At 40.2% G+C, this 14,111-nt stretch overlaps 1 protein-coding gene across 4 annotated transcripts; it reads left to right on the top strand.

The window, feature by feature from the left end:
• The first annotated feature begins 7,986 nt into the window (after window positions 1-7,986).
• Window positions 7,987-13,422, top strand: LOC138822796 (tubulin beta-2 chain-like). Of its 4 annotated transcripts, none has more exons than XM_070015721.1 (4): window positions 7,987-8,043; window positions 8,892-9,000; window positions 11,593-11,703; window positions 12,362-13,422. In XM_070015721.1, exons 1-4 carry the CDS (start codon window positions 7,987-7,989, stop codon window positions 13,420-13,422), a joined length of 1,338 nt encoding a protein of 445 aa, XP_069871822.1. The 4 variants fall into 4 exon arrangements, with proteins under 4 accessions (XP_069871822.1, XP_069871821.1, XP_069871824.1 ...); XM_070015720.1 differs by having other exon boundaries at window positions 8,892-9,004; window positions 11,567-11,703; XM_070015723.1 differs by lacking the exon at window positions 8,892-9,000 and having other exon boundaries at window positions 7,987-8,020.
• Window positions 13,423-14,111: the final 689 nt, after the last annotated feature.

Below are 14,111 nucleotides of genomic sequence, written 5' to 3'. Positions count from 1 at the left end.
AAAGGCTATGTACAAATTCAATGAGGTACCTATCAATATTCTGACGTCTTTCTTCAATGAAATAGAAAAGGAAATCCAAAAATTCAAATGGAAGAATAAAAAACCCCAAATAGCAAAAATGAGTCCTTACAGAAAGAACATTGCTGGAGGAATATAAATACCAAACTTCAAACTCTACTACTAAGCGATAGTCACCAAAACAGCTTGGTACTGACACAAGAAAAGACCTAATTACCAATGGAATAGAACTGAAAACCCAGAAATGAACGCACAGACTTTCAGCCATGTAATCTTTGATGAGGAAGCTTAATAAATAGAATGAAAGAAAGACAGCCTCTACAGTAAATGGTGCTGGCAAATTTGGTTAATTGCCTGTAGAAAACTAAAGCTAGATCCTTATATATCACAACATCATCACCAGCATCAACTCCATATGGATCGAAGACATCTAAGTCAAAGCAGGCACTCTGAAAACATTATTGGACTGAATAGGAGAAACACTAGTTTTCCTTAGCACAGGCCAAAATTTTCTTAATAGAGACCCAGAAACACAACAAATCAAAGAAAAGTTGGACAAATGGGATTGCATGAAGAAGCAGAGCTTCTGCATGGCAAAGGACATAGCTAGCAAGCTCAGTAGAAAGCCCACGGACAGGGAGAAGATTTTCACTAGCCATACAACAGATGAGGGTCTCATATCTAAAATATACATGGAACACAAAAAATTAAATCCCCCAACTACAAATCTTAAAAGAAACAACTGCCTGATAAAAAAGTGGACTAGAGACTTAAAGAGAAACTTCTCTGAAGAGGAAATAAAAATGACCAATAGACCCATGAAGAAATGCTCAACCTCCCTACCCATGAAATAAATGCAACTGAAAACAATACTGAGATTCCACCTCACCCCAGTTAGAATGGCTATGATCAAGAACTCTAATAACAACAGATGCTGGAGGGGATGTGGCCAGAAGGGATCCCTACTACATTGTTGTTGGGAGTGTAAACTTGTTCCACCACTTTGGAAAGCAGTATGGAAGTTCCCCAAAGACTCCACATAGAACTCCTCTCTGACCCAGAAATCCCACTTTTGGTCGTTTACCCAAATGATCACAAACAAGGCTATTCTAAGGCTACCAGCACAACTATGTTTATTGCAGCATTATTTACCATAGCTAAGCTATAGAACCAACCCAGATGTTCCTCAGTAGATGAAAGGATCAAAAAATGTGTCATATATATACAATGGAATTCTATGCCTCCATCACAAAGAATGACATTGCCTCAGTTGTGAGTAAATGGAAAGAGGTGGAAACAATTATATTAAGTGAACTAAGCCAGGTCCAAATAAACATAGGTCCCATGGTTTTCCGTATTTGCAATAACTAATATATGTTTGGGACAAGCAGAAAAAGTCAAAAGCTATGTACACATGACCATACAAGATGATGTTAAGCGAAATGAACCCCAAGATAGAGACATAAACATCCTCTTTCTTGCTTGCTATTGTTTCTAAAGTATTTATAATGTACCATGTGATTTTTTTGTTTCTTTTTTATGTTCCTTCCAGGGGTATAACCCTTGTTTTCACAGTATTTGATGTCGGTGCCCTGCATCTTGTATATACAGTTCTCTAATGCAGGGAGTGGAATGGAAAATACAAAATGCTTAAATAAGAATACAGGTTGATCCATTGTAACAATGAGATGAACTTTACAACTTCAGTGGCAGGGGGTGGGGGTGGGGAGTTTGGGCAGTGTAGTTGTGGAGGTGTGAGGTTAGTGGTGTTAGGGGAAAAACAAAGGATGAGGCAAAAATGCTCAATAGGAAATGTACTCATTATCTTGATCATGTAATTCTAACCCCTCTGTACAATATTCTTACAATAAAAATGTTCAAAAAAACAAATATTCTCATAACATTATGTATGTAATTGTATCTCCTCTGTACATTATCTTGATGGTAAAATTAAATTTAAGAAACAGCAAAGAAAAAACAGACAACACTTGTCACCATCGAACCAATAAGATCTGAGCCCCATCCCCCCATTCTCCTCTCTGATTAATACTATTTCTAACTTTCCTTAAATGTGAACAGGTTTCCCTTATTTGCAATAACTAGTGAATGTCTGTGACAAGCAGAAGCGGTCAGATAAGTTGATGTAAGGCTAAATGAACCCCAAGATAATGATTCAGTGTTTTTTTTTTCTTTCATGCGATTGTTTCTACCATATTTATAAATTATTTCCTTGTTGCTTTGTATGTCACTCCCTCATAGTATAACCCCTGTTTTCACTGTACTTGATGTTGGTATAGTTTGTGGAGGGGAAGGGAAAAAACAAATTGTTTTTAAGGATACAGGTAGACCCATTGCAACAATGAGATGTACAAGACGTTATGTCGAAAAAAGAACTTTACAACATTGGTGGAGGGGCCAGTGAGAGGGTGGAGGGGGGCGGGTGGGGGAGATGGGAAGGGATGGGAAGGGGAACTAAAGGAGGAGGCAACTATGCTTGATTAGAAATGTACTCATTACCTTCTCATGTAACCCCTCTATACGGTATTTTCACAATAAAATATATGTATATGTATATATATATATGTATATATATATATATATATATATATATATATTTAAAAACAAACATAAAAATCTGAACAGATGGTGCATCCAGTGCTGTTTCTTTTAAGCATGCTGCTGTCTTCTAAAACTACAGAATTTTAAGGAATCGTGGAGGAGCAGGGATCCCACTGAAAAGGAACTCTAACAAAATTAAAGCTCCTTTCTAACATTGGCAATTTAGGACAATTCACCCTCCTATGGGCAGATGACAGACTTACAGGAGTAAGAATGTGCATGTTCTTTGCAAATATTCTATCTGTCCTTAGCCACCATCTTGTCCTCCTCCACAATGTGCTGGCTCATGTTGCTCTACATATTTAGAAGTTCTTTGAAAGTCAGAATCCAGTAAGCCAGTGACTTTTGTAGTTCCTGCTTTTAAACACAAGAAAGAGGGTATAAAGGAAGTCTTCACTCTATTTGATGTTGGTATAACTTGTGCAGGGGAAGGGAAAAAACAAATCGTTTAACTAGGGATAAAGGTGGCCTCATTGCAACAATGAGATGTACAAGTATTTATGTTGAAAAAACAAACTATACACTTTGGTGTGTGGGGGGAGAATCGGGGGGAGGGGGTGAGGACGAGAGTATGGGAAGGGATGGGAAGAGGAAACAAAGGAGGCAACAATGCTTAATAAGAAATGTACTCGTTATCTTACCCATGTAATTGTAAATCCTCTGTACGGTATTCTCACAATAAAAAAATAAAATATAAAAAAAGAAAGCCTTCAACTCTAGCTGCTGCTGTTCCCATACCTATAAGATAATCCTTTGGTTAGACTCAAGGGGAGGAGGACCAGTCAAGGAAAGGGACCATAGGAATGAAGACCTACCTTGGTGGCCAGCCTCAAACCAAGTTGCTCTGAAAAGAACATTCCTTCCTGCTTTCCTTTTCATTGCCTCAGTATTTCTCTAATGTTTATACAACTCACTCTGTTTTAAAATATAGGTCAACACCTCAATTAAGAGAACAGTGAAGTTAATATTTAGTTGAAATATATTTAATAACGCCATATGTATTTAAAAGGTGTAAATAGGTGGCATCTTCTTTTAAAAATCTGAGGAATGCAGTGCTAAAGTCGTCATCACATGCAATTTCTCTTCAACTGGCATTATTTTTTGGCTAACTTTTGAAATGAAAAAGTGTAAAAAAATTTTAAAAATATAATTAGTGCAGATTTATCAGCAAAAAATTCATCTGGCTGTGGATACATAATTTGTTGCTTTCTCTATTTTTCTTTGTGGTGGCTATCAAACAGAATTTTAGGAAAACATAGGCAAACTATCAGTCGCCATACCCTTGATGATTTGGGTTCTATTTAATTTTTTGTCCTGATCCTGGGACTTGCACTCATTGCCTGTGCACTGTCCCTAAGCTTTTACTGCTCGAGGCAACTACTCTAAAACTTGGGCCATAGTTCTACATCCATATTTTTGGTTGTTAATTGGAGATAAGACTCACAGACATTCTGTCATTGGGTCCAACTTCAAATCAAGGTTCCTATATCTCAGCCTCCATAATAGCAAGGATTATAACCATGAGCCACTGTTATCCACATTGTGTCTTTTTTAGAAGCAGCTGTAAATAATAATAATAGAAAACTATCACTATAACTAAAGGCTCAAACCTGTAATCCCCTAGCTATTTCAGAGGCTGCGATCTATAGGATCATAGTTTAAAGGTAGACTGGTCAGATAATTCAGAGTTTTTTAATTTTTTTGAACCTGCTGGCCCCAGAGCTTAAATTCATGCTTTGGCACTGTATATGAGTTGCTTTTCATTAAGGCTAGTGTTCTACCTATTGAGCCACAGTGATACTTGCAGCTTTTCCTGAGTAGTATATTAGAGGGAAGAGGTAAGGAGACCACCCAGTCTGGCTCCAAACTACCACCTAAAATCCTAAGCCTCCAAAGTAGCAAATCAGATATTATTATTTTCAACTAAGCAGCAAAAATAAACAGACTGGAGGTATGGTTCAAGTGTTACAGTTTCAGCCTTGAATGGAAAAAGTTAAGGAAATTTAAGCCCCAGTACTGGCACATATGCACACAAAAGCATGTAGATACATGCATACACAGGGTCCTATATTCAATTCCCCGGGATGAAAAAAAGATTAAAATATTAAATTAAATTAGAAGGACAAAAATAAGTAATTTAAACAGTATTTTTTAAAAACAAAACACTATGATAGCCAGGTGCTGGTGGCTCATGCATTTAACCCTAGCTTCTCAGGAGGCTGAAATCTGAGGATTTTGGATCAAAGCCAGTCCAGACAGAAAAAGTCCATGCGACTCTTATCTTTAATAATCCACTCAAAAACCTTGAAGTAGTGCTTTAGCTAAAGTTGTATCGTGCTATTCTTGAGCTGGAGACAATAGGTACTGAGCCCAAGCCTAGAGTTGAAGCCCATGACCAAGAAAAAACAAACAAACAAATAGAAAATTAAAAAAAACTGCCATAGCTGAATTGTGACTTAGGTTTTAGAATACTTTCATCCCATAAACAAGGTATGAGTTCAATCCCCAGTGTTGTTCATACCAAAACAACCCAATAAAAGCACACCAATAACTATCTAACAAAAAATATATCATACTTTGTAAAGAAGATTAAAACTTACAAAAATAATTGAAATAGAGCTAACATGTGACTCCTATTAAACACCAAAAAAAAAAAAAAAAGGCAGAACTTGAGCTGAGGCTCAATAGCCTGCTAGCTTCTAAATAAAAACAAAATACCAAAAACAAAACAACCATCAGAGAGAGTCCACAGGCCCTGAATTCAAGCCTCTCCCAACCCCCAAAAGAAAAAACCCTCAGGAGTTGAGTTTTTGTTCCTGCAAGCTTTGAGCAAAAAACAAAATCCCAAAATCTCATGGACAGTGAAGTAGTGTGGCATAAATTGTAGAGCCTGCTAGTTTTGATCTAAGAAAACAAGCCAGGTTTCTCTGGCTCATTCCTGTAATACTTGCTACTCATGAAGCTTCCCACAATGGGAAGCCAGTCCAGGCTGAAAAGTCCCCTGGTGACTGTTTTTTTTCCAATTAAGTGGAAGTGGCACTGTGGCTGAAAGTGGCAGTGTGCCTGCTTTGTCCCTGACAGACAATACCTAGGCACTGAGTTCAATCCCCACAACTGAAAATAAATAAATAAATACTGAGTGTGAATAGCTAGGCCCTAATAATAAAGGAAATGAACTTTAAAAAGGGGGGAAGGCAAATCAAATAAATGAAAAGGCGCAAAAATAAGCAGATTAAAGATTTCTAAATCATGGCTCAAAACTGCAATCTTACTTGCTCAGATTTCTGAAAACTAAGGATCGTGTTTCAAAGCCATCCTGGGCAGAAAGTACAGGAGACTTATTTTACTGTGTTCAGTACTGGGACTAGAACTTGCTATGATTTCCTTATGGCTAGAGGTCTACTTATTCCTACCTCGTGGTGGTTAATTAGAGATAATTTTCTTATTGATTTTCTTGCCCAGTTTGGCTTTGAACCATGATTCTCAGATTTCAGTCTCCCCTGTAATGTTCTTGGCTTGCTGTTGATATTCTAATCTCCTAGTAACCACAGGAAAAGCAGAAGCTGAGCTGTGGCTCAACTAGTGAAACCTGCCACCATTAAGGTAAAAATAAATAGAACCTCAAGGAGAGGTTCTCAGGCCTTAATTTCCAGAACTAACAACCAGCACTCAATTTAAAAACAAAAACAAAAACAAAAACAAAAACCAAAAAAAACCCTCAGTCACCATTACCTGAGTTTGAGCCCTAGAAGAAGAGCTACAAAAAAGAGAAACAGCCTGTAGTTTACCTGTGGTCAAATGTGTAAAGCATGGTAGTTTCAACAGGAAAGAAAAAACTAAGCATGAAAGCTAGACCCTAAGAACAATTGTCAAAAAAACAAATAATAAATAACCTGAAAACGTGAAAGAAAAGGTAATTAAAGATTTGTAAATGTTGACTCACACTTATAATCCTGAGTGCTAAAGTCACTGAAGTCTGAAGATCATGGTTCAAAGCCATCATGGGCAGGGAAGTCCATGAAACTTGCTTCAGTTTGTTCAGTCTAGGGACTTAAACTTGAAGTGTTTTGCTCATGGCTAAAGCTCTACTATCTTCTGCCTATTAGTGATTGATTGGAGGTAATTCTCATAGACTTTCCTGCCCAGGCTGACTTTGAATATTGATCCTCAGATTTCAAGCCTCACTGTACTGCCCTCGACTTCCCATGGGACTCTTGTCTCATATTAAACACTTAAAAAAAGGCAGAAGTGGAGCTGTGGTTCAAGTAGTAGAGCCTTCTACCTTTCAGTTAAATAAGTAAATCAATAAAACCGCAGAAAGAGAGGGGCAGAATGAGAGTGAAAGACAGGAAATCCTACACTAAGCAAAAGTAGAGAAATGTAAATTTCACCCATTGTGGAAAAAATAAATTCGATTGTCAAAGCAAAGCTTATAGAATTCACAAACTTTATAGTCCATGATAATGATAATTTGACTTGTGAAGGTTAAAATATGTTTGTGATTTCAACTAAATATCATTATTCCACAATTCTGTGAAATAAGAGAAATTAAGGTAATCACCTAATCTCAAAAACCACAGAAATAGTCACCAGGCCTTAAATTCAAGCCCTAAGTCACTAACCTGTCCCAACTCCGACCAAAAAAAAAAAAAAAGACACTCTGACCAGGACCTGAGTTATTACACTAGGAGCAGAAGCCAAATGAAACAAAAAGTAGACTGTAGTAGTCCTATGCCCAAGTAATAAAGCGAGCTACTTTTAAGAGGAAAGAAAAAAACCTGTGTATGAAGGCTAGACCCTAAGCCCCTGACTCTTCCTATAATGGAAAGTGGATCAATCATGGAATCCAACAGTTTGTGCTTGCTCTTGGGATCACAGCTGAAAATGCCCCTTCCGTTCTAAGCCCTCCAATCAAAAATGGACGGCAGACTTGTTCTGGGCTTCTGGCACACAAGGACCTTGTGCAGAGGATGTTCCTCCTCTTCTTTCCTGGATCCCAGGGTTCAGCCTCTCTTGTGAGTCAGAGTGGGGAGTGGATGGCAGGATGACCAGATGATCCAAATAGAGTGGGAGCTGTGCTAATGGACTTGCAGCTGGCAGCTGGATGCCAGAGTAGGTAGGAACTGGTAGGGCCCTCTGATTACCCAGCAATAGGGAGATTGAGTTGGAGCACCTGCTGGCTCCACCTATAATCAAGTCCGCCCCACCTCCTCTGCCCCTGTAACAATCAGAGGTATAAATGGGGATCTGAGTTCACTGTGTCAGATTCCTGCTTCCCAGCTCTACCTGTTTGCCTCTGTGGGCACCACTGCTGAAGACATACATCCATCAGCTCTGCAGCCCTGCACCATGAGGGAGATTGTGTACATACAGGCAGGCCAGTGTGGCAACCAGATTGGCGCAAAGGTGAGCATGGCACTGGCCTAGGATCCAAGTCTCAAATTTAGGGGAAGGAGAAGGAGGACGGGTTGGAGTTTGGAGGTGGTGGTGGTCATGGCTAGGCTGAAGTAAGTGGGGCTCCATAGTGGTCCCTAACCTTCTGCAAATGATGTCCCCCAGATAGCTTCTCCAATTTCTCTAATTTGTGTGGCCCTGGTGGGTGTGGTTTTTAAACAAGGCTGGGGTGGTTTCAAATCCCTTGCATGTCTTAGTCTTACCTGAGACTCAAGTCTTTGTATTTAGTTTCCTGGGAATAGACTAATGCACGTTTGGTCTGGTTTGAATTCAAGGAATGCAGTGTTTTTGAGCTGAAAGGTACAGACAATTCCCTTTGCGTTAACTGATGAGTGTCAGATAATTGAGAACAGGTCTTCTACCTTAATGCAAATTTCTCTGAGTTTCATGCCCCATCTCAGCTCCCTTAAGTTGGGTGTTTTCTAAATCATTGGTTGTTGTGTATGCTCTGAGGACACTTGGGGTTCTGGAGACCCTTCTAACTGAGTCTTCAAGTTACTGCTTTGGCAATTTCATGTCCATGTAAGGCTAGTTACTCGTCATAGAATACAAACAGAATATGGTACTGCATAAGATGGAATACTCATAGAACCCAGATGTCTTCTATTCAGCCAGATAACAAAGAGCTTAACAAAACTAAAATGCCACCCATTTCTGTGCTTTTTTTAATTTAGAAAATGTAATTATTTTTTACAAATATATTTGTGTCAACAGGACATGGGTTTCTTATAGTTACTTTAAAATGCATTGTTGGGACACTTAACATTCTAGGTCATAATACACTTCTATTTCTATCTCAGTTTTGGGAAATGATAAGCGATGAGCATAATATTGATTGCACTGGCAACTACTATGGAGACAGCCATTTACAGCGGCAGAGAATCGAGGTGTATTACAATGAGACAACTGGTGAGTGTCTCCCATCTGGTTTCCCATACGGTGCCAAAATAGTTCCCAGGGGAATACTAATGAAAAGGAAGGAGTTCCTGCCTTTCTTATGGTAGTATTGTAGTTTTAATTTGGGACCTTGATCTTATAAGTCAAGTGCTGTACATAAGTGAGCCACTCCACCAGATACTTTGTTTTAATTTTTGAGTATACTCTTGTGAATTACCCCCAGGAAAGCCTTATACCTGAGTTCCCCCTACCTCTAATTGCTGACTAACCACACCTGGATTTTTTTTTCTGGTCATGGAGCTTGAACTCTGGGCCTAGGCACTGTTGCTCAACTCTTCAGCTCAAGGCAAGCGGCTCTACCACTTAAGCCACAGTGCCACTTCCAGTTTTCTGGTGTTTAATTGGAGATAAGAGTTTGCCTGCTTTTTGTGCCCTGGTTGGCTTTGAACCGTGATTCTCTGATCTCAGCCTTCTGAGTAGCTAGGATTAAAGGTGTGAGCCCATTTCACATAATTAAAAATGAGACTGCCTAAATATGCATTCTAAAACAACTGATAAAATATAATATAATCCAGTGCCATTTGTTTGTGTGCTGATCATCCTAAGCTCAAGGCCTGGGCACTTTCTAAGAGCTTCTTTTGTTTTGGGTAGTTTCTTGGAGATCAGTCTCTGAGACTTTCCTGCCACAGCTGACTTCAATATGCGATGCTAAGGTCTTATCTCAGATTTTTGAGTAGCTAGAATTACACCCGTAAGCAACCAGAGCCAAGTTACATTGCCTCTTTAAAATATAGATTAAATTTCTAAAACAATATTTTGAAAAAGAAAATTTTAAAAATTTTAAAGAGGGATGTTCAGTCACTAATATATATGAGAATACTCCAAATCACAAAGCACAAATAAAGTGTCTCACCCTGAGATCTATAACATTAATACTTAGCCAACAATAAATTATTTTTAAGGTTTTTAAAGTAAGAAAACATTCTTTTGATGTAGAAAAAACCAATACTAATTTGTAAACATTGCTTTTAAATGATTCATATTGTCTTTCCTAACATAAATAGCCTAATTGAAGTCTACAAAGTAGATTTTCAGTTTTTGTAACTGTCAATGTAAACATCATTTAATTTTATATTGAATTTCCATTCTACATTATTGTATACAAACAGAATCGTGGATAATTGCCTTTCCTATTTATTAATCCAATGAACAAGTACAAACAAAAGTACAAAGGTATTTAATTTGAGTTTTATAGATCTATATTTTGGGATGTCCTCACCTTGGTTGACAGTGGTTGGGTTGGATTGTGTCACTCTATGAACAGAATTTTAGGTTGTGTCTTTATTAGATCCTGTATATCCAGCAGGATGGCCAGTTTTCTTCATGTGAATGTTTAGGAATGGGGTATTCTAAAACTGGTGTTTACATCATGTTAACTGCTTTCCCTTGGGCCAAATCAGGATAAATGGGAAATTGAAAGTCATTGCTCAAGGTTGCTCTGAGTATTTGAATACAAGGATGTGTGCTATTTGATAACCATTATTGAAACATTATAAGACAAGAAATATATATTGTATATATGTTTTCTCCAGGAAAGACTTACACTTAAATTCCCCTACATCTACTTGGTGAATAGCCATACCTGCCTTTTTTTTTTTTTTTGGCGTTGGGGTGTCTGTCATGTGGCTTGGACTTTGGGCCTAGGCACTGTCCCTCAACTCTTCAGTTCAAGGCAAGCAGCTCTACCTCTTGAGCCACAGTGACATTTCTGGTTTTCTGTTAGTTTATAAGAGATAAGGGTCTTAAGGACTTTTCCTGCTCCAGCTGGCTTTGAAGAGTGATCTTCTGATCTCAGCCTCCAGAGTAGCTAGGATTATAGGCATGAACCTGGTTCATTTCTTGAGAAAGGTAATTGGGGAAGGGAAGGGATAGTGGGAGAACAACAAAGTAGGGGGTAACAATTTTTGACAAGAAATGTTCTCATTTCCTTACTCATGTAACTAACTCCTCTATACAGCACCTTTACAATAAAATAAAATTAACAAAAAAGAGAAAGTTTCTTGCTGATAGGCACTGGTGACTCATTCCTGTAATGCTGGCTACTTAGGAGGCTAAGGTATGAGGATCATGGTTCAAATATTGCCTGAGCAGAAAAGTCCCTGAGACTCTTATCTCCAATAAGAAAACTGAAAGTGGGGTTGTGGCTCAAGTGATAGAGTGCTAGCCTTGAGCTGGAGAGCTGAGGGACAGTGCCCAGGCCCAGAGTTCAAGCCCCATGATGAACCACAAAAAAAGGTGTTGCCACCTTTCTTTTGCACCATTAGACTCAAAGCCTGATGCTCATCTTTGCCTCCTGTGTAGCTGAGATTTCAGCCACCATGCCCAAAGCAAAGGAATGAATATTCATGGAAATAGACAACTGCAAACATCCTTAAAGTTGCTGAAGCCTCATGCATGGGGATTCATGCTCAAGATATCTTTTCTGTTTCCATGTCTCAAATACTATAATTTTTGTAATGAATGCTGAGATTCACTTAGAATCATAAGCTCTGCCCCCTAAGTTCCTTGTCAAGTATAGGCCTAAGTCAACTCTTTTTCTCACAGGCAACAAATATGTTCCTCGGGCCATCATGGTGGACCTAGAGCCTGGAACATTAGACTCAGTGAGATCGGGACCATTTGGCCAGAGCTTTAGGCCAGACAACTTCATTTTTGGTAAGTAATCATGGTCCATGGGTCCTAACATCCAAGCACTCCAGTCCTGGGCTGAGCCTTTATCCACCTAGATACTGTCCTCACCTAACCCACCTATTCCAGTCCACGGGAGTCATGCCCCTGGCCACTCAGACAGCTTAGATCAGTGCAACTCTGCAAGCCCTCTATGACAAAGATGCCTCTGAAGGGAAAGAGCAGCAAGTAGAGAAAGCCACCAACAAGGTTTCAGCACTGCTGGTCTTTTTAGAGGCCTGGCAATAACAGAACCACTTCAGGACACCAGAAATCAAAGCACAGCTATGTGTGAGCAAGGTGCAGACAGGTGTTTGCAGTTTAGCTTCCCTCTGACCACACTGTGCTCCTGTCCCTCTTGTGAAAGTAACTACATTTCCAGTATTGAGGCAGGCTCGGTCCTTCATTTCTAGAAGTACATGATTTGGGTTAAAATATATTTTCCTTCACACTGTCTTTACTTTTCTTTAGAACCTAGGTGATTTGTAGGGTCCCAGATACATTGAAAACATTTCCTTTATTTCAACAAAGTGTATCTAATGTAATAGCAAAGGTTAGCTCAGAAGAGTCCTATTGTCTTCACAATAGGACAGGCACAATCATTATTCTTGGAGTGTGTGTCTCATCATGTCTTTCTGTCTGATAGGCCAGAGCGGGGCAGGCAATAACTGGGCAAAAGGCCACTACACGGAGGGAGCCGAGCTGTTGGAATCCGTGCTGGATGTGGTGCGGCGGGAGTCAGAAAGGTGTGACTGTCTCCAGGGTTTTCAGCTGGCCCACTCCCTGGGAGGTGGCACTGGATCAGGCATGGGCACCCTGATTCTCAACAAGATCCGAGAGGAGTATCCAGACCGCATCATGAACACCTTCAGCGTCATGCCCTCCCCCAAGGTGTCAGACACCGTGGTAGAGCCTTACAATGCGATCTTGTCTGTCCACCAGTTGGTGGAAAATGCAGATGAAACTTTCTGCATCGACAATGAGGCCCTGTATGACATCTGCTTTCGCACCCTGAAGCTGCCCACACCCACCTATGGAGACCTGAATCACCTGGTGTCAGCCACCATGAGTGGAGTCACCACCTGCCTGCGCTTCCCCGGCCAGCTGAATGCAGACCTGCGCAAGCTAGCCGTGAATATGGTGCCCTTCCCCCGCCTACACTTCTTCATGCCTGGCTTTGCACCCTTGACCAGCCGGGCCAGCCAGCGGTACCATGTTCTCTCAGTGCCCGAGCTCACCCAGCAGATGTTTGACGCCAAGAACATGATGGTCGCCTGTGATCCCCGCCATGGTCGTTACCTGACAGCAGCTGCCATCTTCCGAGGCCGCATGTCCATGAAGGAGGTGGATGAGCAGATGCTTAACATGCAGAACAAGAACAGCAGCTACTTTGCAGACTGGATTCCCAACAATGTGAAGACAGCTGTATGTGACATCCCCCCGCGTGGCCTCACAATGTCAGCCACCTTCATCGGCAACAACACAGCCATCCAAGAACCATTCAAGCGCACCTCAGAGCAGTTCAGTGCCATGTTCCGGCGCAAGGCATTCTTGCACTGGTACACGGGAGAAGGCATGGATGAGATGGAGTTCACTGAGGCTGAGAGCAATATCAACGACCTGGTGTCCGAGTACCAGCAGTGCCAAGATGCCACTGCTGATGAACAGGGGGAATTTGAAGAAGACTTGGTGGAGGAAGAAGTTTAAGACTTCCCATTGGTAGCAATGCAACAGGACTGTCAGAGCCTGCCTACTACTTCTCAAATGAATGGTGCTTTCCTGAGCTCCTGTTGTCGTGCAGTGAGGTCCCTGCTGTGTATCATCATGCACAGCCTTTCCAGTCAGGAACTCACTGATGGTGAATGTAAAAATGAAGATTTCTTTTAAATAGTATTATTTTAAAGCCCTATTTATATGAATAAAGTATACATTTTATACTCTTGAGTTCTTATTCTTCTTTAATATCCCGTTTTTTCTTTCAATGTATTTGAAATATAAAGTTGGCCAGCAGGATTTAATCTTAGCAATACAGGAATGGTGCTCAAGAAGAGTTTCAAATTCATGGCGTTCCTACTATTTTGAAGAGGAAGATGACAAGTGCCAATGTTTATTTTCCCTGGCCCAGTTTTAAAGTTAGCAGACTCTCAATAACATGCCAGTAGCATACAAACAGTTTGAAGAGAAAGTAAACCAGATCTAGATGTTACAATTTTCCTAGTACCAACGTGATGTTTAGAGTACTGAAGGGATTGATGTTCAAGACATGTCTGGGCACTGAGGTAGCACGGCCTCTTCCTCCTTTATTCTGACACAGGACTTGCTTTACCTGCCAGCTAGTATGCATTCCTCTTTGGGAATGGGACCACAAAATGCAGGTATGAATACTGGCCATTAAG

Source organism: Dipodomys merriami, unplaced genomic scaffold, assembly GCF_024711535.1.
Source record: "Dipodomys merriami isolate MVZ:Mamm:240054 unplaced genomic scaffold, mDipMer1.0.p SCAF_1157, whole genome shotgun sequence".
Classification (NCBI taxonomy): domain Eukaryota; kingdom Metazoa; phylum Chordata; class Mammalia; order Rodentia; family Heteromyidae; genus Dipodomys; species Dipodomys merriami.
Note: the sequence above shows the minus strand (reverse complement) of the source record. Positions and strands in the feature narration are given on the sequence as shown.

Coding starts and splice junctions, on each gene's coding strand:
- LOC138822796 (XM_070015720.1), top strand. CDS start 7,987: ATGAGGGAGATTGTGTACATACAGGCAGGCCAGTGTGGCAACCAGATT. Junction 9,005..11,566: donor TACAATGAGACAACTGGTGA/GTGTCTCCCATC, acceptor TGTCAAGTATAG/GCCTAAGTCAACTCTTTTTC. Junction 11,704..12,361: donor GCCAGACAACTTCATTTTTG/GTAAGTAATCAT, acceptor TCTGTCTGATAG/GCCAGAGCGGGGCAGGCAAT.